Raw genomic sequence first — 25,747 nt, 5'->3', positions numbered from 1 at the left:
CCCTGCGACCTTGACCTTGAAGCAAGGTCAAGATGCTATGTATGTTTTTTCGGGCCTTGTCATCATACATCATCTTGCCAAATTTGGTACTGATAGACTGAATAGTGTCCAAGAAATATCCAACGTTAAAGTTTTCCGGACGGACGTCCGGACGGACGGACGTCCGGACGTCCGGACGGACGGACGGACGGACGACTCGGGTGAGTACATAGACTCACTTTTGCTTCGCATGTGAGTCAAAAAGTGGGTTCCAATGTATTGAGGGCCACACTCCAGACCCCCCCCCCCCCCCCCCCCCATTTAAGACTGTGTTTTCTAAGATTTTCTGTTCATAACCTCTATAAATTTACCCCCATTTTCTGACTCCCTCCTTTTAAAGGTCTGATTTTCTCCGATTGTTTTAGGTCTTAAAACGTGGGTTCCAATGTATTGAGGGCCACACTCCACAACTAGCCCCATGGAAGTGACACACACATACATAAAGAAGAGAGATCATTTTGAAATTCTTCAGTGTGATGGTGTCGTCCTCGCACGGGACTAAATCAGGATATTGTTACTGAGGGAAAACAGTAAATGAAACAAAATCAAAAAACAAGAAAGGTAGGTTGTTGGAACGTTTGTTATTGACAAAACAAGACATTCACAAATATATCGACCCAACGGTCTTTAAAGTGCACAGACAAACAATGAGTAACGGGAACTTGGCTTGATCCAATGTGTCCGCCGCTTGTTGGGAAACAGTCACTGCCTGGCTAATTCTGACAGAGATGACACAATGTGTCCGCCGCTTGTTGGGAAACAGTCACTGCCTAGCTAATTCTGACAGAGATGACACAATGTGTCCGCCGCTTGTTGGGAAACAGTCACTGCCTAGCTAATTCTGACAGAGATGACACAAAAGAGAGACCGCTAAAACTCTGGCCTTCTTATGCGGTTGAAAAGCAGACATGTGTGCGGCATACTTCTTCTTCTTCTTCTGCGTTCGTGGGCTGAAACTCCCCCGTACACTCGTGTTTTTGCACGAGTGGAATTTTACGTGTATGACCGTTTTTGCCCTCGCCATTTAGGCAGCCATACGCCGCTTTCGGAGGAAGCATGCTGGGTATTTTCGTGTTTCTATAACCCACCGAACTCTGACATGGATTACGGGATCTTTTCTGTGCGCACTTGGTCTTGTGCTTGCGTGTACACACGAAGGGGGATAAGCCACTAGCAGGTCTGCACATAAGTTGACCTGGGAGATCGGAAAAATCTCCACACTTAACCCACCAGGCGGCCGGGATTCGAACCCTCAACCTTCCGATAAAGAGGCCGACATCTTACCACCCCGCCACAGCGCCCGTCTGTGCGGCATACCAATAAAAGTGATTTGAGATTAACATTTGTGAACTGGCAGAAACGTACGCCAGTTTCATGAGACGTCACCTTCAGTTAAACATTCCTACGACAGAAACTTACCCGGCTCGTGTGGATGTCTGGGTGGTCTGGGTTCTGTGGGTGAACAAAACAAACAACACAATTCCTTATTGAGTTAGTGGTGACAAATAAAGACCATTGTGTTTGGTGTGCTAATCAACTCAAACACAGACTGAGCAAACGGGTGCAAGACCATTAAAAAGGAAGAAAACTTCTACAAAGATTGACAGAAAAAACTCTGAACCAACCTATGAACAGCAGAATTTGTTTTTAAATCTTCGTGCCTTGTGTTTCAAAGAACTTCCATCCTTGATATGTGACCCTCCACCACGGAATGAGTCGCATGTCACTGTTGCACGATTTTCATATTTTTACATTTTCCTGAAGAGTTTTTAATGCTCTATCTAGTGGTGAAAACTGTTTTAGAAAAGAGCGAAAACTTGAGTTATAAGCCTGTGACTAAGGTGACCCTCACACTGTTACCAGACACTCCCCGGACTTATATTAAGCCTAGCGCAGAACCGCGCGAGGTGACATGCGACTCATTCCGTGGTGGAGGGTCACATATCATAAGATTTTGTAATTAAAGTGTCTTTACAGTTACTGCATTAATTCTTTCACATGCTTGTCGTTAATATTTACTTTGACAAAAGAATTTAAACACAACAAGATCCACAAATTAATGATATCATACCATATCATATCATAGTCACAAGCAAAGTGAATGTGCATAAAACAGTAAATAATGACAGTAACGTTTACTCACTTTCTCCCTGAGGAGGCTTTCCTATGCATTCTTTGTGGACAGACATCTGGTTTTCTGCCAATGAAAAAGACTTCAATGTTGAATGACAATAACACGAAAAAGCAATGAACTCTACTAATCGGTCTAGAACCAAAGTGTAACTGTGTGGCATCTGCCTCGAGAGTCTGAGAAAAATGTCCCTCTTTCTATTTGCTGCGATGCCCGCAGAATCCCTCCATACAGTGGTGCTCTCACACACCCCATACGTAGGCTGTAATGTCAAAATAACGTATCTGTGATTACGTCAATTTACAACACAGGAAGAGCAAGAGTAAGCTCCAAGTTCGGCTTGGGGCAAACGGCAGCTTCAAACAGTCTTTGTAACTTAAATTAATTTGAAAGAGAAACACGCTGTTTCAAATGTTAAGATTCACATTTGTTCACTCATTATCAATGTAATTTTTAAAACTGGACAAATAATTCCAAAATGTTTATAGAGTTCAGACATAAATCTCTTCTATGTCACCGACAAAAGAAAAGGAATACAATCTAAACAGACAGATGTGGAGCTTTTTGAGCACAACAACATTGCCAGTGGATGTCTGCAGCAAGAGAGTAGCAACATGTAGCATTATTTTGCTACAGGTATAAACCCTGCTGCAGGGTGACTAAGTCATTGTAACTCAGAAAGATGTCTCTATGGTGACTAAGTCATTGTAACTGAGAAAGATGTCTCTATGATTTCCTGATCAGATCAACCCAGAAAGTGTAAGTGGCGTGACGATCAAATGCAGCTCTTACCTTGGCACAGATATCCCTGGAAGAAGACTCCCCTGAGAAAAAAACAAAAGGAATAATGAATCAGTTGTTTACTGTATAAAATCCAAATATACATCAATAAACACACACATGCACGCAAGCATGGCCACACACACACGCCCGCATTCACACACGCACGCATACAAACATACACACACATTTAACAAATTAATACTAATACACAAACTGACTTTTTCGACACCTTAACCACAAACTTTGAGTCAAATAGTACAAACAGTGATGTCAAAACGTTAACTGCGATGTAAATTTGACCCAATGTCGCAACCTTTGTCACAAATGGGATGGGGGAACTCACATGTAGCTTCAGACTTTGTAACCTAAGTCAAGCACTTTCCCTTTTCTTCTACTCTCCCCTTTAACTTTGTTCACAAATGTAATCAATTAACGTATCAGTGAAACAAAAAACAAATGTGTTAAAAATACATTCTCTCTCTCTCTCTCTCTCTCTCTCTCTCTCTCTCTCTCTCTCTCTCTCTCTCTCTCTCTCTCTCTCTCACACACACACACACACACACACACACACACACACACACACACATACACACACACACACACACACACACACACACACACATTCTTTGCAGCCTTACCTGAGTAGCTTTTTGCAGACATCACACTCCTTGGGTTTGTCGAATGTATGCATGATGTAACTGCGACTGCCTCCTGCTGCCGCCGGCTGTGTGTTGTCCCTGAAACCATCAACCCCATTTTGATTAACACAAATAAAGGATAAAATGCGATTACAACTAATACAAGCATTCATTTTACAAGGGAAAGATAATTCAAACTTGTGAGTGCATGACCTCCCAAGCTAATCAGATTACAAGATAAATGCTACAAATGACACTAAATAAACACTAACTGATTTTGACTCCCGCACATCTTTCCCCCACCACCCCGACCCCCCCCACCACCCCCCCCTAAAAAAAAAAACAAGAAGGGCAAAGCCCATACGACTCACATGCTTGACCTTGACCTTTACATGACCTTGACCTTCAGCTAAACCTAGCAATGACATCATACACTAAGAACTGCTTTACACATTTTTCCTACCAAAATACATGTGACCTTGACCCAAGGTCAAGGTCATCCAAGGTCATGCAACACAAAGCTGTTAATTCAAGACATAGGAAGTACAATGGTGCTTATTGGCTCTTTCTACCATGAGATATGGTCACTTTTAGTGGTTCCCTACCTTATTTTGGTCACATTTCATAAGGGTCAAAGTGACCTTGACCTTGATCATATGTGACCAAATGTGTCTCATGATGAAAGCATAACATGTGCCCCACATAATTTTTAAGTTTGAAACAGTTATCTTCCATAGTTCAGGGTCAAGGTCACTTCAAAATATGTATACAATCCAACTTTGAAGAGCTCCTGTGACCTTGACCTTGAAGCAAGGTAAACCAAACTGGTATCAAAAGATGGGGCTTACTTTGCCCTATATATCATATATAGGTGAGGTATTAAATCTCAAAAACTTCAGAGAAAATGGGGAAAATGTGAAAAATAGCTGTTTTTTAGACAACATTTATGGCCCCTGCGACCTTGACCTTGAAGCAAGGTCAAGATGCTATGTATGTTTTTTGGGGCCTTGTCATCATACACCATCTTGCCAAATTTGGTACTGATAGACTGAATAGTGTCCAAGAAATATCCAACGTTAAAGTTTTCCGGACGGATGGACGGACGCCAGGACGGACGGACGGACGGACGACTCGGGTGAGTACATAGACTCACTTTTGCTTCGCATGTGGGTCAAAAAATCACACAAAACAGTATGGGTTGGCATAACCAGGGTTGTTAAGGTTATATTGTACAAACCTGAAACTGAAAATCATAGGACCCCTTTACCTGATCATTCACTGCTGAAAGTTTTTAAACATAGAGATGTATACCTCAGAGTCAAACCGGAATCAGATATAAACTGTAAAATTAACCTCATTGCTGACTACTATGTTTGCGTAAGGCTTGTATCACTCTCAGACTCACAGAGCAAGAGCAATGGCTTCCATCCACTTCTGTCGCTGGTCCTCTGTCTTGGCAAAGAAGGTGAAGGCCATGCGCTTGTCGTGTTTGACCATGATGAACGGATAGTTCCACTGCACGCAGCAAGCAAACAAACAGTGTACTCCATCGTCAAAGTGAAATGAACATCAATTATTCAAACTTATTTTGCAGTGAAACCTTTCAATGACAGTGATAAAATGGTGAATACAGCTAGTAGATGTCCACAGACTTCGAAGGCTCAGGCAAAGATTCTTGCCCCTGCTTGTGTGTTCATAGCACCACACCCATAGACAAACATACCCATAAATCTTCCATATGTTCTAACAAATGAAAAAAAATTACACACAATATTTCAAGTCCTAATATATAAGCTTAGTTTAAAGATCATTAGTGGTGGCAAAAATAACACTGACAGGGGTCCAGCGCATCATTTGAAACAGTGCTGAAATCGACCATGTTAGTTTAGAAGCACATTCTGAAATCTTTCATGTGCAATAATTTAAACCAAATAAAAAGAAAAAAAAGAAAAGTATATTTGTTATCAGCTTGCATAAACAAGATGAAAACCTATGCTGATTACCTTGATTACAGAGAGCGAGAGCGAAAGAGAGCAAGAGAAAGAGAGAGAGCAAGAGAGAGAGCAAGAGAAAGAGAGAGAGAGTAAGAGAGAGAGCATTACATGTCAGGGTAATACATATTAAAAAAAAAAGAGCATATAAAGCTAAGGACCATAATACCACAGCACACTCAGCAGTACATGTGTAACCCACAGCACACTCAGCAGTACATGTGTAACCCACAGCACACTCAGCAGTACATGTGTAACCCACAGCACACTCAGCAGAACATGTGTAACCCACAGCAGGCAAAGCCAAGAAAGCTATGTGCTGATTAAAAAGATCGTCAGACATCCATTATGTCACATCATTCTGCCTTTATTTCATAATTATGACACACACACCTTTCCCTCTGGTTTAAAGAAATACTTTTGTGTGGACAGTGAAAGTTGTGAGTTAGACGCTATAGACGCTAGGTTGCTAGGGAGCAGTAGGAGAACCAGAAGAGCCCGAAAAGGATCTTGAAATCTATTCTACTCTGTTATTTCTTCTTTTGTTTGGGTTTGGTGTTATGGTACAGGGTTGTTTAAAAAAAAAATGTGTTGTGTACATTTAACAGATACAAAAAAGCCATTTGAGCTTGCTTTGTGCACATACATGTATTTAAAAAAAACAAAAAACGCTCGGGATTACAGTAATACAGTACTGGTCCGTCAGAACAGTGTGGTGGTGGAGGGGGTGGGGGGCATGTGCAACCATCTACAGAGAGCAGACAACTAATTAAACTTGACAGGAAAGCCAGGGAGAGCTGTGCAGAAAGGGAAGCAATGGCTAATATGTAGCCGTAAATAAAGGCACAGACAAATACAGACAGAAACGGATACACCAAGGGTTTGGAAGACTGGAGGGACAGTGCTGGGAAATTGAAATTGCGGTATGTTTAGCATGGCCACAGTGTGATACACCAGCTTATAACCCCTAGTTTGTTGCTATCTTTATAGTCTTGAAAACTTATCACACAATATTTTTTCTTCTTCTTCATCACAAACTTCTTTCAGACAAGATCAAACAAAAGGATGAGAATATTAGGCTATGGCGCTAGACATTTCTGTGTACCTTATTTAACATGAAAAATCTTCTGCCTTTTTTTGAAACACGAATTAAGCCTCCAGGCACTTCAATGTGTACAGTTAACATTCACTTATCTTCGCCAGATTGCACTGTGCGTCCAAAGAAATTCAGACTCTCTTTCTGTGCCGTCTTTGACCAATGCTCAATTTTCTTCATGCTTTTCACAAAGATCATTTTATCAAGTTCCCAACAAAAATTTTTATCATCCTGTAATATGCACCTGTACTCTTCCTTTAGCCACTGAAATATTACCTGCTATGATTTGTGTCCTACTGCAGGCAATAACAATAGGAAATCAACATTCTACCCAGTTTCCTCTGAATTCATATTTCCCTAATTCCTGCTTAGACTAAGAAATAAAATCTTTGAAAAATTCTTCTTAAAATGTTCACCCTCTGGCCTCATAGTTCTCTAAGGCAAATAATTACAATTTCAGCACAGTATCTCAACCTCTTCTTAAAACTTCTCTGTCTAACTAAGATTTCACCGCCTCTTAAGAGTTCACTATATTCTACTAAATGACTCTTTGGCTTGTGCATGACAGCGCAAAGGGAAGGTGCAATTAAGTTACCCCTTTCTGCACGTTCTGAAAGATCAGTACAGGAAAACAACACACAGAAAATCAATGAAAATTAGTCAAAGTTATGACACACCAACACCCTTATTCAGCAAGCGTTTCAGTCAGATTGTATTATTCCACACCAAAATAATTAAAATGAAAAGTTAATCAAACAAAATCAACAAAAAAAGATAGCTAAGAAAGGGAATGGTTTCATTCTCGCTCAACCAAATTATAAAAAAAAAGTTAAAATCAATAAAAACCAAAATGAAATATCAAAGGAAAGGAAGGAAAAGGCATAAATTCTCACGATCTCTATTTAACCAAAACTAAATGTAAATACAAGAAAATTTACTCTGTGTAAATATATCACATTCAACTATGCTTTTATCATTTTTTTTCAAATGTAAGTTGAAAGCTGAAACAAGCAACAAAAAGAAACTGAATGGCAAAACAAATATTTAACAGGATCTAAACGAGCCAGCTAATGAGGTAACTCCCAACAAAAAGAAACTCAACACAAAACAAATATTAAACAGGATCTAAACGAGCCAGCTAATGAAGGGGGTTAACTCCTCCGAGACGTGTGACATTTACCTTATCTCCCTTCTTGTCATTTGGCACGGCGCTGTCGTCCGTCTTGTATTCTCCCAGAACTATGGCATCCTTGAAACTGTACGTCTCCCCCTGAACAAACAACAAGATCATGTGTTAGAACCTGGCTTTACATAAAGAAAACAAAAGCTTCAAGCTTTCCACAAAAGAAATACACCCTCCCCCTAAAAAGCAAAAAATACACAAAAGAAGCAAACACTGGGAAAGCGTTTATTTGATTTCAAGTCTAGCTTTGGGTCCTAAACAAGTGGGCATCAGTCTGGAATAATATAACACAGTTATTAGTCACCATTGAACAAGCTGTGTGAGGGGGAAGGGGGGGGGGGGTTCAAATGCTTTCCTCACTTTCCTGTTTCCTCTTCAGCCCACGTTAGTTTGCTACACATTACAGGATTTCATAAACTTCAGCCAAATAACAAGGCCGGTTTCACACACAAATTATGTCACTTGGAAAATAAAATATTTCAAGTAGCAGCATTCGAAATAAAAATTAAAAAACCACCACTGAGGCGTTCTTGCATCTGATCCGTTGTGGATAATTCTCAATGGAAATGTTACAATCATCATCATGGATTCATCTGATTCCTCAACTTCAGTGGTTGTTCATCACTATTCTAAGGTACATGTAATTAAAGTAACGAAATGGACTTAACGAAATGGACTTAACGAAATGGACTTAACGAAATGGACTTAACTAAATGGAGCACTTAATTCAATAAGTGTGGTTCTGTCTTGGGAAGTAATAAATAAATATTAAATGAACAAATCGCATGCTTGTTGCTGTTCAATGAGTAACCAACAGCATACAAATTCATAACAATCAGAATAATGAGCATGATAAATTTGTGAGTACGGTACAAAAGAAATTTACATGTACATAAAAGTAACAGAAAATGACATACATTATTTTAAAAGAACTGATTTATCGGATAAGGTTGCACTGAAAACATGCACAAAGTTCATTCCGTTAATCCATGCATTTGCACATACTGACAACATTCACGTTAAACACAGTGAGACAGAATAGGCGTTAAAACAATTCTAATTCTATGCTACAAAAAACCTGCTGTGATCTGCTATGAAGATATACCACTGATCTCGTTCTATTAAATACAGTCTTGACGGTGACCAAAAAGAGTATACCCTCAGCCCGCATTTCGCAGTGGTAGAAGTCATTAGGGCACGACAAAAAGATTTATAAAATGTTGTGGATATGGCAAAAGGTTTTAGTACCGTTTACTCCCTGCAGCCAGCACATTTGCAGCCTATGTTTCAGCAATTAAACATCCACAACTGCTCCTTACTTTACCGATCCACACTTTACAGTGATAGAGATCCACACTTTACAGTGATAGAGATCCACACTTTACAGTGATAGAGATCCACACTTTACAGTGATAGAGATCCACACTTTACAGTGATACTGAGATCCACACTTTACACCGATCGAGATCCGCTCTTTGCACTGATTAAGATCCAGTCTCTTTACACAATTACAGTTACACAGATCCACACTTTAGAGTGATATAGATCCACACTTTAGAGTGATATAGATCCACACTTTACATCGATCGAGATCCGCTCTTTGCACTGATTAAGATCCAGTCTCTTTACACAATTACAGTGACACAGATCCACACTTTACAGTGATAGAGATCCACACTTTACAGTGATAGAGATCGCCTGAGATTCTTCGTTTTGTTTTCAATACAGACAGTGGTTCGTCTTAATACAAAGTTCACAGCAGGTTTTTCAACACAAAGTACATCAGACTGTATTTCATATCCACATACACACTTTTTTCTTCTAAACTATAGACCTGGCCCCTATGTGCGACCTAAAGTGCAGGTGCAAGCTGGGAAGTGGTAACAAAACATTGCGATGTCAAGCTTTAACTAAAAACGTCTGCTTTTTTTATGCATCAAGGGTGTGACTGTGAGCTGAACGGCAAAAAACATTCTAAATGCAAAATGTCTTCTTGAGACTTCTCGTTCGCAAATGTCAATGCAATATAGAGACATAGTGCTTGCTGCCGCGTGAGCCCGAGAAAAATGTCCCTCATTCTCTTTGCTGCATTGGCCGCCACACCCCTCTGCGCGGAGGTGTTTCCAGACACCTCCTACGTAGGGTGAATGTGAAAGAAACGCCCCACTCTCCCCCTTTGATGAAATGTCGAAACATTATAAAATATTATCATCACCTGTACAATTTTCAATTCAATTTTCCTCCTTTTTATCACATCGTCTATGTTTAATTTGTTTGTTTGATTGCTAGTTTGCTGACAAGATCATTTCAAGACATTCAAGTATTTAAATAAGTTGATAAGATTTTGTTTTGAACACAGATATATATGTAGATCACAATCTCACAGCCTTGATGCATACTAAGGGGGGAAAAGCTCAAATACTAAAAACAAAAACGCTACAACGGGATAAATCAAAGCAGCGCCTTTGTCTTCAAAACTAAAACTTAAATAGACTGGACAAAATCAGGAAAAGGCACACACACACATACGCAATCACACATACACACACACCTTGTACAACAAAAACGGATTTGTAGCTCTAAAACTGTGTCACCACTGTGTTGTGGATATTTAAATTCAAAATGCCTGCAATAATGATAAAGTCATAACAAAAGAGCATGGCACATGCTTCATTCCAGGAACAACTTCAGCGGAAGGTTATAAACAAAAGTCTAGAATCATGCCATTCAAAAAAAGTAGGGCAAAAATAAAGCAGAACATGAGTGATGGCAAAATGACTGCTCTGAATACCTTACAAAAATAAACAAATAAATACATAAATAATAACACAATATAAACAAAACTTGAAGACACACTGTTACTCTGTCAACTGAATTCAGCGCATCACTGTAGCAGCATCCTGAATGAGACTGAAAGTAACTTTCCATACGCATTCCAAAATGAGAATGTTGCCTCTGTCATATTACGCTGTTCAACTGACCAAATAATGCCTATAAGTAACAAAAGGAGGCTAGGCAAAAAAAACACACACACACGCACATACCCACGCAAGCACACGCACACAAACATAGGGCTAAATGAAAACCTCCTTCAAGTACTACCAGTTACCCCTCTTGTGAGAACACTGTCAAAATCGTCACCCTTCATACCACTGAATCCATTGCAAAAACTTGGGTGCAGGACTGGAGGCCCAGTTGGGGGGGGGGGGGGGGGTGGGGGGGGGTGGTGTAGGAGAAACCAGAAACCCATGTTCACACTTCCAGCAATTACTTTTGTAATATAACTCATTACGGCCTCTCTGGCCGTAAATCTAGTCCCTCCAAACTACGGTTTTAACCACACTACTACAACAACAACAACAACATGAAGTCATGCATGAAAAAATGAGCAGAAGGACATGAGGGTAAATGAAAGTTGTTGCTACTTTAGTGGCACAGACACTGAAACACACACACACACACACACACACACACACACGCAGATCTTTCCTTAAAGCGCTTCAGTGTTGGAGGAATTGAAACACACTGACAACAATGCATTCAGTCCAATGAATCTTGCTTTGCACAGGTCCAAGAAGGACACAATAATGTGAGACTTATTGTGACAATAGAGAAGAAATCTCTTAACCATGCACTTTACAAGAAAAGAAGACTTTATTCTCTTTTCAAAATGGTCATTCCATTATCCCCTTTCATCATTTCTCAAAAACACTACAAGCTACAGTGAGGTATGCTTACGTTTAGAGAATTTTTCATGAAAATTGATCACTTCATAGCTATAATTTTCATGCAACTTCTTATCCTGGGACAATTCTAATCCTAAATTAAAGTACATAACCGCTGAATAATTAGCTGCGTAACAGTTTTACAATCATGGCATTCTATGATTTGTTCAAGCTAGCTCACCTCAACAACCTCATTTACAACAATTGACAATTAAGGTAATGAATGATTATTATGGAGAGACATTGATGTGAAATTTCCAGATGATGATTGCGATCAAGATCTATATTGCAGCAGCATGCTGGTGCAGACCCTTTGACACTGTTAATTAACTGCGGCGTTAATAAGCGCTATCACACATTCTCAACCTCGCTGAAATTACTCAAGTCTGCAGGAGGTTAATAAGGTCAAATGCATTCCGTTTTGCTACAATTGTTCAATCACAACACGTCAATGTTGCTGTTAGCATACTTAATAACTGTAAACTTTTTTTGATTTATTATTCAAGTTACAACAGAAAAGTCACTTCATATAATATGCAAACGATCATGCAAAATCTACCGTATTTCAACTGAATTTCAGAAATTGACACCCAAAATCTGTGCAACTTAAAACCAAAAAGCTGTCCAAAAACACAACTGTCTTCTTTTCTGTGATACAAACAAACAATAAATAATAAAATAAACGCAAAATAAAAGATTTTGCCAAGAGCACAGAAATCATTGTGACTGAACAGCACCACTTGGAGATGTCACATGACAGGAGAGGGGAGGTAAGCGCAGAAGAGAGTAACAAAGGGAGATGAGTGAGCTTACCCACAAGATTTTGTCCACCATCTACAAAGGGTGAAGAAGAAAGGGCAAACATGAGATGGCAACAGAGAAATGGAGACGAGGGAGACAGGACTGGCGGGCGCAGAGTACCGTACTGTCACAAACCAAGCATAGCCTGGGTCTAGCACTGACCACAGCACTGTCACAACGGTCATCCAAAGCACCACAGTGACATCACCCACTGCTGGCGCCATGCACGCTTCACTTAGGCCACCCTACTTCCATTGGCAATGCAACATTTATCCCCTCTGCCGACTAGTTTCACCCTTCGCCACCCCAATTAAATCCAATGGCAATGCAACATGTATCCCCTCTACCGTAGCTTTGCCCTTGGCCACCCTTCTTCCATTGGCAATTAATGCAAGATTTATCCTCTCCACGATAGGATCCTTTTGGCCACCGTACTTCCATTGTCAATGCAGCCTGTATCCCCTCTACCAGCTAGTATCACCCTTCCCCACCCCAATCAAATTCATTTTCAATGCAACATTTATTCTCTCTACCGTACGTAGTATCGCCCTTGGCCACACAAGCTAGTATCACCCTTCGCCACCCCAATCAAATTCAATTTCAATGCAACATTTATTCTCTCTACCGTACGTAGTATCGCCCTTGGCCACACAAGCTAGTATCACCCTTCGCCACCCCAATCAAATTCAATTTCAATGCAACATTTATTCTCTCTACCGTACGTAGTATCGCCCTTGGCCACCCTACTTCCATTGGCAATTAATGTAACATTTATCCCCTCTACAGTAGTATGCCTTTGGCCACCCTACTTCCATTGGCAAAGCAACATTGCAACATTTATCCCCTCTACGGTAGTATTGCCCTTGAGGTATTAGTTAAAGGTCTGACAATACTTGAACATAGTTTCTTCCAGCCTTGTGTCGACCTCGTTGAAGCTATCTGCGTCTGACAATGTTTGACATTATTTCCTTCCAGCGTTGTGACCTCTTTGAAGTTATCTGCGTCTCACATCACATCAACATAATTATTTTACTCTAAAGTATTCCCCTTGAAGCCAGTCGGCATAATTTCTTGGCATTAGAACTCTGTCATCACAGGACAATAAGCTGAAGGAATCCCAGTTCACTGGTAAATCATATGGCTCCCATAAACAAATTTCCAGCCCTTTTTTTCCTCTCTGCGACTATAAAAGTAATTTTTTATCGAACAGTTAAAAACAGGGTTGCTCAACAATCTGTGCTTTCTCCTTTTGTCAAACATTTGAAAAAAGAAACCTAAATAAAATTGTAGGCGTTTATCAACTGAACATGATAGGTATGCGATGATGATTTAGGATTAACCACACAAGACTGACTACAGCAATGTAGGCGTTTATCAACTGAACATGATAGGTATGCGATGATGATTTAGGATTAACCACACAAGACTGACCACAGCAATGTCGGACACAAACATTTTAACACATTCCCAATGTATGACCGCTAAAACAAATACTTAACTAAATGTATAAATAAATCGAAAAATAAAAAATAATTAAATAGGTGAATGGAAAAAAAGGAATAAATCTATAAATAAACTAAATTGATCAGTGCTATAGAAGACATAAAATGTAGTGCAGACGAACAATTAAAAGACAAAATATAACACTGCTGTCAGGAATGTATGACCGCTAAAACAAATACTTAACTAAATGTATAAATAAATCGAAAAATAAAAAATAATTAAATAGGTGAATGGAAAAAAAGGAATAAATCTATAAATAAACTAAATTGATCAGTGCTATAGAAGACATAAAATGTAGTGCAGACGAACAATTAAAAGACAAAATATAACACTGCTGTCAGGAGACACTTGGGTGTTCACACTGTGTTCATGTGGTCACATAAAATGCACAAGGTCACAAATGATCACGTAGACATGAGCCTGTTCATACCGATGACCTAGGGTGATGTTATTACATGTAGCAAGCATCAAAACAATGTGCATGTGTTCCGAGCTCTTAATTACTTCAAACTGTTATAAGTAAAACTGTATAACATCTTATCTTAAAACTTAATCTAAGGGACACTGACGCACAAAACATCAACATTTTCTTCTGTCATCTAACAATGTAAAAATGTGAGAAGAAAAAAAATCCTATCTGATCACGTTGGTACATGTCTACCTAGAATCAATTCTACAGATATATTAAGGCCTCAACTGTCTCAATAACGATTCTTTTACAGTCCTTTGATAGAAAGAAACTGCTGTTTTGTGTATGGTCCAAGAAGGAGTGACTGACCTTTAAATGCACAAGAAAAATGTATGCAAAATGTGTAACACTGTTGACTGCCATCAACCGTGCTGTTATCATTGGTATCAACTGTGTAATATTGTAATAATATCTCATCCTGCACTTGAAAGTGGTCCATACTGCACAATCATCGCTTCATCCCATACCACTTTTACTTATGGCACGGAGTTAAGCACATTTTTCACAAATTTGCTTTGAAGATTAACTCCAACACATTTCTATCCCCAGACAAAAGTGGTGAAAGCATATGCGAATGGTCAGATCTAAGTGGGAATATTTATTTTTCAATGTACGAGCAAACATTCTTGACTGTGCTGTAAAGAACCCAAGTCCTGTAGACTACCACTGTTTGATGAATCTACCATGCACACTTTGGATGGCTTGTTTCACCATGGTCACTCTACAACGAGCCTAGACATTCCATCTACACACACACTGGCCAGCAGCCAGTGCATTAGTGTCCGTTATACTAAGACAACAACCAAGGTGCATTGTGAGAACAATACTGAAGATCATTCCACCTCTCAGGCTGGGAGAATTATGTCCACCTCAAGAAAGAGACTATTCTGCTATGCACAAGCTCTACCAGTACCTTTTTTTTTTAAAATCATATTTATGATGACAGCACTTGAGTAACTTAATTGATTCTATTGTTTTACACAAGTTGTTACAGGATTTACATACTTCTTATCATATTCATGATTATTTGAGTACATGTATTAACAAAAGCATTAATTATGCCCCTTTAGTTTTTTGTAAAATGTAAAGCTCAGCTGCCCCTCATTACTAACAAAAGCATTGTTCTTGTTTTTCCTGATGAAGCTTCCATAAGCGAAAATTTGTACCGTCTTGTCTCGTTCTTGTATCGGTGAGTACAGTATTCCTTTGTTTTTTAACTTTGTTCATCTTACCACAGTCACTTCGTTGTTTAGATTTTAAAAGCATAACAGAAATATATATTGCTTACCCATTTCAAAGCGTCTGATTTATAATTCAATAGGTGTGCAGTTAAAGATACTAAATGGTTTTTTTGTTTTTTTTTACCATTTGCTTATGTGATCTGTACCCTCCTCCTCCACCCCCCCCCCCCCCCCCCCCCCCCAAAAAAAAAGGGCTGTAATTGAAATTTGATAATAAAGCGCATCTTGCTTTGATACAAAATTATTCAGGGAAAATGTCATTTGATATTGCATTCACAGCCATACGGGCAGCCAGCTACTGACTACAGCAGGTAGGAACAGTAGCGTTGGCAAGAAATGCTGACACAGCGCTATTTACTGCTCGCTACGTCAACTGTACATAAAGGACAAACACAAGGGATGGACGAAGAGTTCCTGCTGCAACTTACCCGTGCCTTGCACATCAGCATAACCTTGTCGAACAGGAAGATATGTCTGAAACACAAACACGTTGACATTAAGCAACCTGGGCTGTTTCAAGAAGAGAAGGCAGAGAGAAAGAGTATAACACTCACACACACACACACACACACACACACACACACACACACACACACATATGCAGGCAGACACAGACTCACCAGCACACACACACTCACACACAGAAAAAGAGAAGAGAAGAAAACAAAAGATGATGACAGAAAACTACAAAGGACAGACACACACACAAACGCATGCATGTGTGCAGAAGAACACTCTTGGTCGTTCTCCTCTCTCTGATGCAAGTTGTTGGTCATATTTCATGATGTACCTTATATCCACAACAGCACCTTATATCCACACTGTACCTTATATTCACAACTGTACCATATATCCACAACTTTAACTTATATCCACAACTGTACCTTATATTCACAACTTTTGAGTAGTGTGTAATGCACTGGGCACACACAGCTTTTTCATAAATAATCTTCTGAATCTTACTCCCCTTGTCTCTTTGAATGTGTGTGTGTGTGTATGTATATGTGCCTCCGTGAATCCATGTATGCATAGAAATGCTTGTCTGCTTATGTGTCCATGGAATGCACATTCGGTGTAGTTGTTTTTAACTCTCCGTTTCCTTGTACAATAATTGTTTCAAAAGTTCGCCAAAGATAAAATAAAAACACTTTCATAATAAGCATGATATTGCTGTTAATATTCTACACAAAAAAACTCTTGTTGACATCTGTATTATTTCATGATTCTGAAACCCTTGCACACGACAAATATTACACAAAAAGTGCTATCAACTAAACAAACCATGTCATATTTCAGTCTGAAGAAAATTTTCTGCACACAACTCACACATAAAAAACAACAAACAAAGAAACATACAATTGACTGACATCTTTCCTGAATTCTTTCTTTTCTATCTTTCTTTATATCACCTTCACCTATCAAGTACTGTTAAAAGTTTTTAACATGCTATTAGTTTAAGTTAGTTAGCTGTTGCTTTTCGGGTCCAGCGGACCATAATAGGCCAAATCAGGACCCCAACATGCTATTACTTTATTAGTGTCAGTAAAGTCACGTTTTGAGATGATTGGGTTGCACTGGTCAGTAAATTAAAGTCACGTTTTGAGATGATTGGGTTGCACTGGTCAGTAAATTAAAGTCACGTTTTGAGATGATTGGGTTGCACTGGTCAATAAAGTCACGTTTTGAGATGATTGGGTTGCACTGGTCAGTACAGTCACTGGTTGTTAGAAACCCAAGACAGCCAACATGCCGAGAGAAAGCCTCTCAAAGTTTTCACCTCATGCGATCAGATAACCTTACATCCACTTTCCCATCTCCTTCCCCATACGAAAAAAGATCCCCCATAAAATATAGAGAATTAATTTGAACAACATTGTCTTAGTGTCAACCGTGTACTGCAAAACAAAAAAACAAACAAAACAAAAAAGACTAGCAACAACAAAAAGATGTTCCCGTGCCTTGTATGTATAACGTTCTTAAGAAAATGTAGCTGATAAAAGCAACAAAATTATTCTCTTCCAAGCTTCTACCTTTGTTTTCGACACAGACAGACAGACATGCAGACAGACCGACAGACAGACAGACCGACAGACAGACAGACACTTAATGTGTGCACAACCGTACAAACTTCACACATGTATCTGAAGAAACATTATCGCTACAGAGGGCAAAGCCAAGGTAGGATTGAAAATCAAAACTTTCAGCCGGAAAAAGCAAAGTTTTCTGAGATTCTTTGTGAGCTGGCCTATGTAAGAAAAGCCAATAGCAAGCACTTACTAACTCTCAAACCTGTACCGGTAAAACAAATTATACCTAGTTGTTATTTCTTGTACATTTACAAATTTGAATTTGTTGAATGAGTATGTAATTTCGTGCAACTCTGCAAGCTGCATGTTTTAAGTTCAAGCAATTTCTTATGAAGCAGACATTGCCAAAGAAAAAACCCCGAATGAAGTATTTTGGTCAGTGATTATTTATTACCTGCTTTTATTGAATGTTTAACATAATTACACCATGTTGCTGTCCATTAGTAAAACAGTCCAGAATGTTGCAATCATTGTTAAGAAAACTAAGTTCCATTTTACTTCTTCGATGGCTGCACGTTTTGTGAGCATGTGATGCGTAACACAAAGTGCAGTGTACAGTACATAATCTATTATTCAACCATACATTTATTTTCATACTATACAATCTGTAACCGACATTGTAAAAATTGAATAAAAAAAGTCTGATCTATTGAATTTGATATAGAATGGCGATAATGCTAAAAGACAGATTGAGCACAAGACATGCATTTATGTATTGAATGTTCAATAGAGAAGTTCTATTGCACTGAGTATGTCAATCTTAAAGCGGCAGGAGTCTGTAGAGAGAATTCTGGCAAGCTATTATTACAAGACAAAAACAAAACAACGGGAATGGAAAGCAGAAAAACACACAAAAATGATAAGTTTGCAATGCAGTCAACATATGCTACCTACATTAAATGATAAAAGAAAAAAAAAGAAGGAATGCCAGCATTTTTGTCCAACTTAGTTCAATTAATAAATTTGAATTGTGTGTTCAACTGGATAACATCAGGCACGGTGCATTTCAAAGAGTTAAACAGTGTCTCTAAACAGACAAATTCCGAAAATAACTGTCAGGTTTGTATGGGTTGCTTTCCTTTATTGGCTCACGTAAGTGTAGCCTATGCGATGCTAACTTTTGTCTGTCTGTGCGTGCGTGCGTGCGTGCGTGCGTATGTATGTATGTATGTCTGTGGTAGAAACTTTAACATTTGAAGACGTCACAACATTTGAAGACGTCACATTATGACGTAAGAGGGTTAGACGTCACGCGAAGGAATTACTGAAAGTCTCGGTCATTGTTATTTTGAGCGGGCCGAGACTAGTTTTTTCTTCGAAATCGGCCATTCAGATCTAGATCTAGTGTCTCGCTTTCTTGCACAGTGTCACCTATGCCGCTTACTGTGTGTGTGTGTGTGTGTGTGTGTGTGTATGTGTGACGAAGTGATTGAGTTTGTGTTACTGTTTGTCGATTTCTTACGTGAGCCTTGAAGGCTTCGCCTCTTGTTTTTCCATAGAAACACTGAAGCAAGCTACATGTGGCAGTGTAGGTTGCCTCAGTGTATCTATGGAAACAAGGGAAAGCAACTCCTCAACAACCCATACTAACTAACTTGACAGTTATTTTTGAACATCGTCTATTTGCTGGGAAAAATCATAATTAAAGTGAACAACAAAAATTAATGCTCCCACTCTTGCATGAACCAGCAAACGTTAAGTACATGTACTGTCAATTTTTTTGTTTTAAGCAAGCTCCCACCTGTTAAAATGTGAATTAACACATGTTGATTGTACTTTTGTTTGTTTTGTGGTTATTCTGTTTGCTCCCTTGCTTGCTTATCTACTGGTTTTGAGTGGTCGGTCAGGTGGATATTTTATTTGTGAAAAAGAAATATGTGCTTAAAAGAAATCTATCGTTCTTTTTTTTTTCACGGTGCATGTGGAATTTTTCTCCTCTGTCTTACAACTACTGAACTTAGTGGGTAAGGAGTTAAGGGCAAAATAGCCTCATTCAATCATACTTTAATTTATCATTAATAATTAGTCCCTCTTTAGAAAAACAGATCACTGCTTACTGTTATTACCCTCGTTAAATAAAGAATTGTCATTGTCATTGTCATTGTCATTGTCATTGTCATAAGTATTATTAAAACTGTTGTGTGAAGGACACAAGCCAGAAGCAGGAGACATTTGGGATATAATGCGAAATAGTTCGACTAAGCCAAGGGTACTGCAAAGTAGTAATCTGTCAAGCACAAGTAGAGTTTCACTGAAAGTTCAAAGACTATACAAAACACTGCATAATGTATATATACATAGAAGATTACGTGCAGTTGAGACCAAAGAAGTCTGGCCGTTAGATAGGTTAATGACACTGGAAACAAGGAGGGGTTAGTCCTGTCAAGGCGGAGCTGTAAAGGAGATGAGCTCTAGAGGACCCCCTCCCCCCAACAAGGGGGAGATAATGCAAAGCTGCCAAAAGTGTGAAGCGTGGAGTCAGCCCGCGTTCTCACCTTTTCTCAGCGTTACGGTGACTATCCGTCCTGCAATTTGTCGTCACAAGTCTCTTTTAATGACGTGCCTTATCTATAGATCTAGATGGTTCAGTACATTTTCATGACATTTATGCTTGCAGAACACAACCCACCACATCCTGAAAGCAACTTAAATAACAATAACAAAGGTTGGAAAAAAAATTCGAGATCAAATGTAGGGAACATTCCACACAAAAACAAACTTTGAATTATTAAAATAATAATAATAATAATAATAATAATAATAATAATAATAATTATAATAATAGTAAAACATAAAGAAATAAATAAATACCAGCATGAAGTGAGGCGGCTTTTAAAACAATTGAGATCAAAACACAAACACACACAACAGATCAGCCCAGAAAAGAAAGGATTCACAACATAATTTTGTTTCCAGACCCATCAAAAAATAGGAAGGTGGGGTTTCACCCAATAGCAACACTAACAGCAACAAGCAAAAGTCTCATGTTTCTTCTTCATACAGGGGCATTCCTTCCCAATACAGTGGAACCTCCCTTTTAAGACCCCCCATTTTAAGACTCCCTCCTTTTTAAGACCCGATGTTCTAAGATTTTTCGAGGTCTTAAAAGGGGGGTTCCACTGTAAGCAGTTTTATGTTCACCGCCACACATTTGTTCAGACTTTAACAAGGGAACAGATCATCCTTCCACTTCAACTCATTCCCAAAGGCTTTATCAAGGAAACAGAGCATCCTTCCACTTCAACTCATTCCCAAAGGCTTTATCAAGGAAACAGAGCATCCTTCCACTTCAACTCATTCCCAAAGGCTTTAACAAGGGAACAGAGCATCCTTCCACTTCAACTCATTCCCAAAGGCTTTAACAAGGGAACAGAGCATCCTTCCACTTCAACTCATTCCCAAAGGCTTTAACAAGGGAACAGAGCATCCTTCCACTTCAACTCATTCCCAAAGGCTTTAACAAGGGAACAGAGCATCCTTCCACTTCAACTCATTCCCAAAGGCTATAACAAGGGAACAGAGCATCCTTCCACTTCAACTCATTCCCAAAGGCTTTAACAAGGGAACAGAGCATCCTTCCACTTCAACTCATTCCCAAAGGCTATAACAAGGGAACAGAGCATCCTTCCACTTCAACTCATTCCCAAAGGCTTTAACAAGGGAACAGAGCATCCTACCACTTCAACTCATTCCCAAAGGCTTTAACAAGGGAACAGAGCATCCTTCCACTTCAACTCATTCCCAAAGGCTTTAACAAGGAAACAGAGCATCCTTCCACTTCAACTCATTCCCAAAGGCTTTAACAAGGGAACAGAGCATCCTTCCACTTCAACTCATTTCCAAAGGCTTCAACAAGGGAACAGAGCATCCTTCCACTTCAACTCATTCCCAAAGGCTTTAACAAGGGAACAGAGCATCCTTCCACTTCAACTCATTCCCAAAGGCTTTATCAAGGAAACAGAGCATCCTTCCACTTCAACTCATCCCCAAAGGCTTTAACACTATTGTGACTAGCACTGCCACGGCGTTAACGTCCTGCCTGCCCAAGCTTGCCACCAAGAAACTTCCCAAAAATCAGTAACTGTAAAGAAATCTGTCTAGCAAGCTTGAATTAAGTCCAATCACCACCAAATTTTGTGTACTAATTCAAAAATGGATGCCCCGTTCAGTCGTGCTATTTATAAGTTTGTCACGCGATTTGTTTTAGCAAAGGGGGGTGAAAGGGGGGTGAAAGGGGGATAATTTGTGTTTTTTAACGTTTTTTTGTGTGTGTTTTATTTTCCACTGCTTTTTTTAAAAGTTATTTTTTAACAGAAAGTATTATTAATAATGTTATAACCAAACAAGGTGTAAAACCTATGAATTAGCTGAAATATTGTTAACATTGTACACAGAAATAAGGAGACAGTACAAAGAAAAAAACAAGCAAATCACGCATTCACTCACAGCATCCTGACTCAAATGAAACAAAACTGTAACACTCACCAAATGATGTCTAGGTAATCCATATTGAATATAAGTCACATTTTCACAACAAAGTACCAACTGTCCACCTATGAACAATTCCAAAAGGATTTGAAGGCTCCAGCCATCCATTGTTATCAGTGCTGCCACGCCCCCATAGCTCCTGCACGATTCCGAGATACATGTTCGTCTAGCAGTATCACCCCCTACCACGTGTAGTTGCCGACTCGTACTAGCAACAACGGGACTGTTTCTTCCTCAATATCACTGCTATTATCGCTTTCTTGAGGCTAAAACGACACGATGTATCATGATCTACAGGATCCTCAAGATCCAACATCCGGAGAATCTCCTCCCGTGACAAGGCTCGCCTTCGATTCATTTTTTTTGTTCGAAAACACCACGCAAATCTGCATTAATTTGATCAAGCCGGAAGAGAAAACCACGTGTATCAAGGGAAACAACTCAATTTACTGCAAGCTTCAAAAACCGGGAAGCAATCACGAGTCGTGTACCTTGTATGTCTAATACTAAAATAGTCGCTTCCCGTCCGTGGGCGTTGCAGCGTTATTACTAATATAGTCGCCTCCCGTCACGAAAGTGTTAACAAGGGAACAGAGATCCTTCCACTTCAACTCATTCCCAAAGGCTATAACAAGGGAACAGAGCATCCTTCCACTTCAACTCATTCCCAAAGGCTTTAACAAGGGAACAGAGCATCCTACCACTTCAACTCATTCCCAAAGGCTTTAACAAGGGAACAGAGCATCCTTCCACTTTAACTCATTCCCAAAGGCTTTAACAAGGAAACAGAGCATCCTTCCACTTCAACTCATTCCCAAAGGCTTTAACAAGGGAACAGAGCATCCTTCACTTCAACTCATCCCCAAAGGCTTTAACAAGGGAACAGAGCATCCTTCCACTTCAACTCATTCCCAAAGGCTTTATCAAGGAAACAGAGCATCCTTCCACTTCAACTCATTCCCAAAGGCTTTAACAAGGGAACAGAGCATCCTTCCACTTCAACTCATTCCCAAAGGCTTTAACAAGGGAACAGAGCATCCTTCACTTCAACTCATCCCCAAAGGCTTTAACAAGGGAACAGAGCATCCTTCCACTTCAACTCATTCCCAAAGGCTTTAACAAGGGAACAGAGATCCTTCCACTTCAACTCATTCCCAAAGGCTATAACAAGGGAACAGAGCATCCTTCCACTTCAACTCATTCCCAAAGGCTTTAACAAGGGAACAGAGCATCCTTCCACTTTAACTCATTCCCAAAGGCTTTAACAAGGAAACAGAGCATCCTTCCACTTCAACTCATTCCCAAAGGCTTTAACAAGGGAACAGAGCATCCTTCCACTTCAACTCATTCCCAAAGGCTATAACAAGGGAACAGAGCATCCTTCCACTTCAACTCATTCCCAAAGGCTTTAACAAGGGAACAGAGCATCCTTCCACTTCAACTCATTCCCAAAGGCTTTAACAAGGGAACAGAGCATCCTTCCACTTTAACTCATTCCCAAAGGCTTTAACAAGGAAACAGAGCATCCTTCCACTTCAACTCATTCCCAAAGGCTTTAACAAGGGAACAGAGCATCCTTCCACTTCAACTCATTCCCAAAGGCTATAACAAGGGAACAGAGCATCCTTCCACTTCAACTCATTCCCAAAGGCTTTAACAAGGGAACAGAGCATCCTTCCACTTCAACTCATTCCCAAAGGCTTTAACAAGGGAACAGAGCATCCTTCCACTTCAACTCATTCCCAAAGGCTTTAACAAGGGAACAGAGCATCCTTCCACTTCAACTCATTCCAAAGGCTTTAACAAGGGAACAGAGCATCCTTCAACTTCAACTCATTCCCAAAGGCTTTAACAAGGGAACAGAGCATCCTTCCACTTCAACTCATTCCCAAAGGCTTTATCAAGGAAACAGAGCATCCTTCCACTTCAACTCATTCCCAAAGGCTTTAACAAGGGAACAGAGCATCCTTCCACTTCAACTCATTCCCAAAGGCTTTAACAAGGGAACAGAGCATCCTTCCACTTCAACTCATTCCCAAAGGCTTTAACAAGGGAACAGAGCATCCTTCCACTTTAACTCATTCCCAAAGGCTTTAACAAGGAAACAGAGCATCCTTCCACTTCAACTCATTCCAAAGGCTTTGACAAGGGAACAGAGCGTCCTTCCACTTCAACTCATTCCCAAAGGCTTTAACAAGGGAACAGAGCATCCTTCCACTTCAACTCATTCCAAAGGCTTTAACAAGGGAACAGAGCATCCTTCAACTCATCCCCAACATCAACAGCCTGGCTGCTTCTTGTGCATAAGGCACACACACACAAAAATGTTGGTTTAGGGTAACGTGAACCCCCCTCCCCCCCAAAAAAAAAAAATTAATAATAACACAGATGCTCTGAACTTCATGCAAATTGCTATCTACTCTCCACTTGTACACAGCCCTGAGCCATCACTGTTAGAGCATGAGGTCTTTGATTGTAGTAAAGTCAAATTTAAATAAAATCCCTAATCTTTCAAACATATTTTTCCACTACATTAGCACACACAAACCCACAAAGAAAACAGCTACCTTTCCTGCAAATTCAAACCAGCATGAGTCTCGGCAGATAATTCTGACCGAGCAGTGTCGACTAATGCTTGTAATTACAACTAACGCCTGTGATTACAACTAACGCCTGTGATTACAACTAACGCCTGTGATTACAACTAACGCCTGTGATTACAACTAACGCCTGTGATTACAACTAACGCCTGTGATTACAACTAACGCCTGTGATTACAACTAACGCCTGTGATTACAACTAACGCCTGTGATTACAACTAACGCCTGTGATTACAACTAACGCCTGTGATTACAACTAACGCCTGTGATTACAACTAACGCCTGTGATTACAACTAACGCCTGTGATTACAACTAACGCCTGTGATTACAACTAACGCCTGTGATTACAACTAACGCCTGTGATTACAACTAACGCCTGTGATTACAACTAACGCCTGTATTTACACAGACTTGAAGCAACACAGAAACAGACAGGTAGACGAACAAAGAAAGAGGACACAAAAAGACATCCTTTTTTGGGGGGTTAAGTCTGTAGCCCTCAAGACGAATGAAACTTTCTTTTGAACAAGCATTAGACTTTCATCAGTAATAATCCTTACATTTTGTTGTTGTCTCATCCCACTCATGCTCCTCTAATACAAATACAGTACACTTTCGTTCTTTCTTTATTTGGTGTTTAATGTCGTTTTCAACCGTTCAAGGTTATATCGCGACGGAGGGAAGGGGGGTGAGGGGAAAGAGCCACTTGTCAATTGTTTCTTGTTCACAAAAGCGCTAATCAAAAAATTGCTCCAGGGGCTTGCAACGTAGTACAATATATTACCTTACTGGGAGAATGCAAGTTTCCAGTACAAAGGACTCAACATTTCTTACATACTGCTTGACTAAAATCTTTACAAACATTGACTATATTCTATACAAGAAACACTTAACAAGGGTAAAAAGAGAAACAGAATCCGTTAGTCGCCTCTTACGACATGCTGGGGAGCATCGGGTAAATTCTTTCTCGT

General features: G+C 39.7%; 1 protein-coding gene across 8 annotated transcripts in view; it reads right to left on the bottom strand.

Annotated features, from left to right (window-relative positions):
- LOC138949355 (guanine nucleotide exchange factor VAV2-like) overlaps positions 1–25,747 on the bottom strand; it is an 82,390-nt gene that overhangs the window by 26,996 nt on the left and 29,647 nt on the right. For 2 of the 8 annotated variants that reach the window (XM_070321152.1, XM_070321148.1), the window contains exons 14-23: positions 20,183–20,212; positions 16,029–16,074; positions 12,400–12,420; positions 7,859–7,948; positions 7,274–7,288; positions 4,997–5,106; positions 3,592–3,690; positions 2,963–2,994; positions 2,183–2,236; positions 1,459–1,491 (exon numbers count right to left, since the gene is read on the bottom strand). In XM_070321152.1, coding sequence (XP_070177253.1) covers positions 1,459–1,491; positions 2,183–2,236; positions 2,963–2,994; positions 3,592–3,690; positions 4,997–5,106; positions 7,274–7,288; positions 7,859–7,948; positions 12,400–12,420; positions 16,029–16,074; positions 20,183–20,212 — 530 coding nt within the window. The remainder of the gene's footprint in view (positions 1–1,458; positions 1,492–2,182; positions 2,237–2,962; positions 2,995–3,591; positions 3,691–4,996; positions 5,107–7,273; positions 7,289–7,858; positions 7,949–12,399; positions 12,421–16,028; positions 16,075–20,182; positions 20,213–25,747) is intronic. The other 6 variants (XM_070321150.1, XM_070321151.1, XM_070321153.1 and 3 more) reach the window with 6 other exon arrangements.

This window comes from Littorina saxatilis, linkage group LG15 (assembly GCF_037325665.1).
Source record: "Littorina saxatilis isolate snail1 linkage group LG15, US_GU_Lsax_2.0, whole genome shotgun sequence".
Classification (NCBI taxonomy): Eukaryota; Metazoa; Mollusca; class Gastropoda; order Littorinimorpha; family Littorinidae; genus Littorina; species Littorina saxatilis.
The sequence above is the reverse complement of the archived record's forward strand: the minus strand, read 5'-3'. Positions and strand labels throughout refer to the sequence as shown.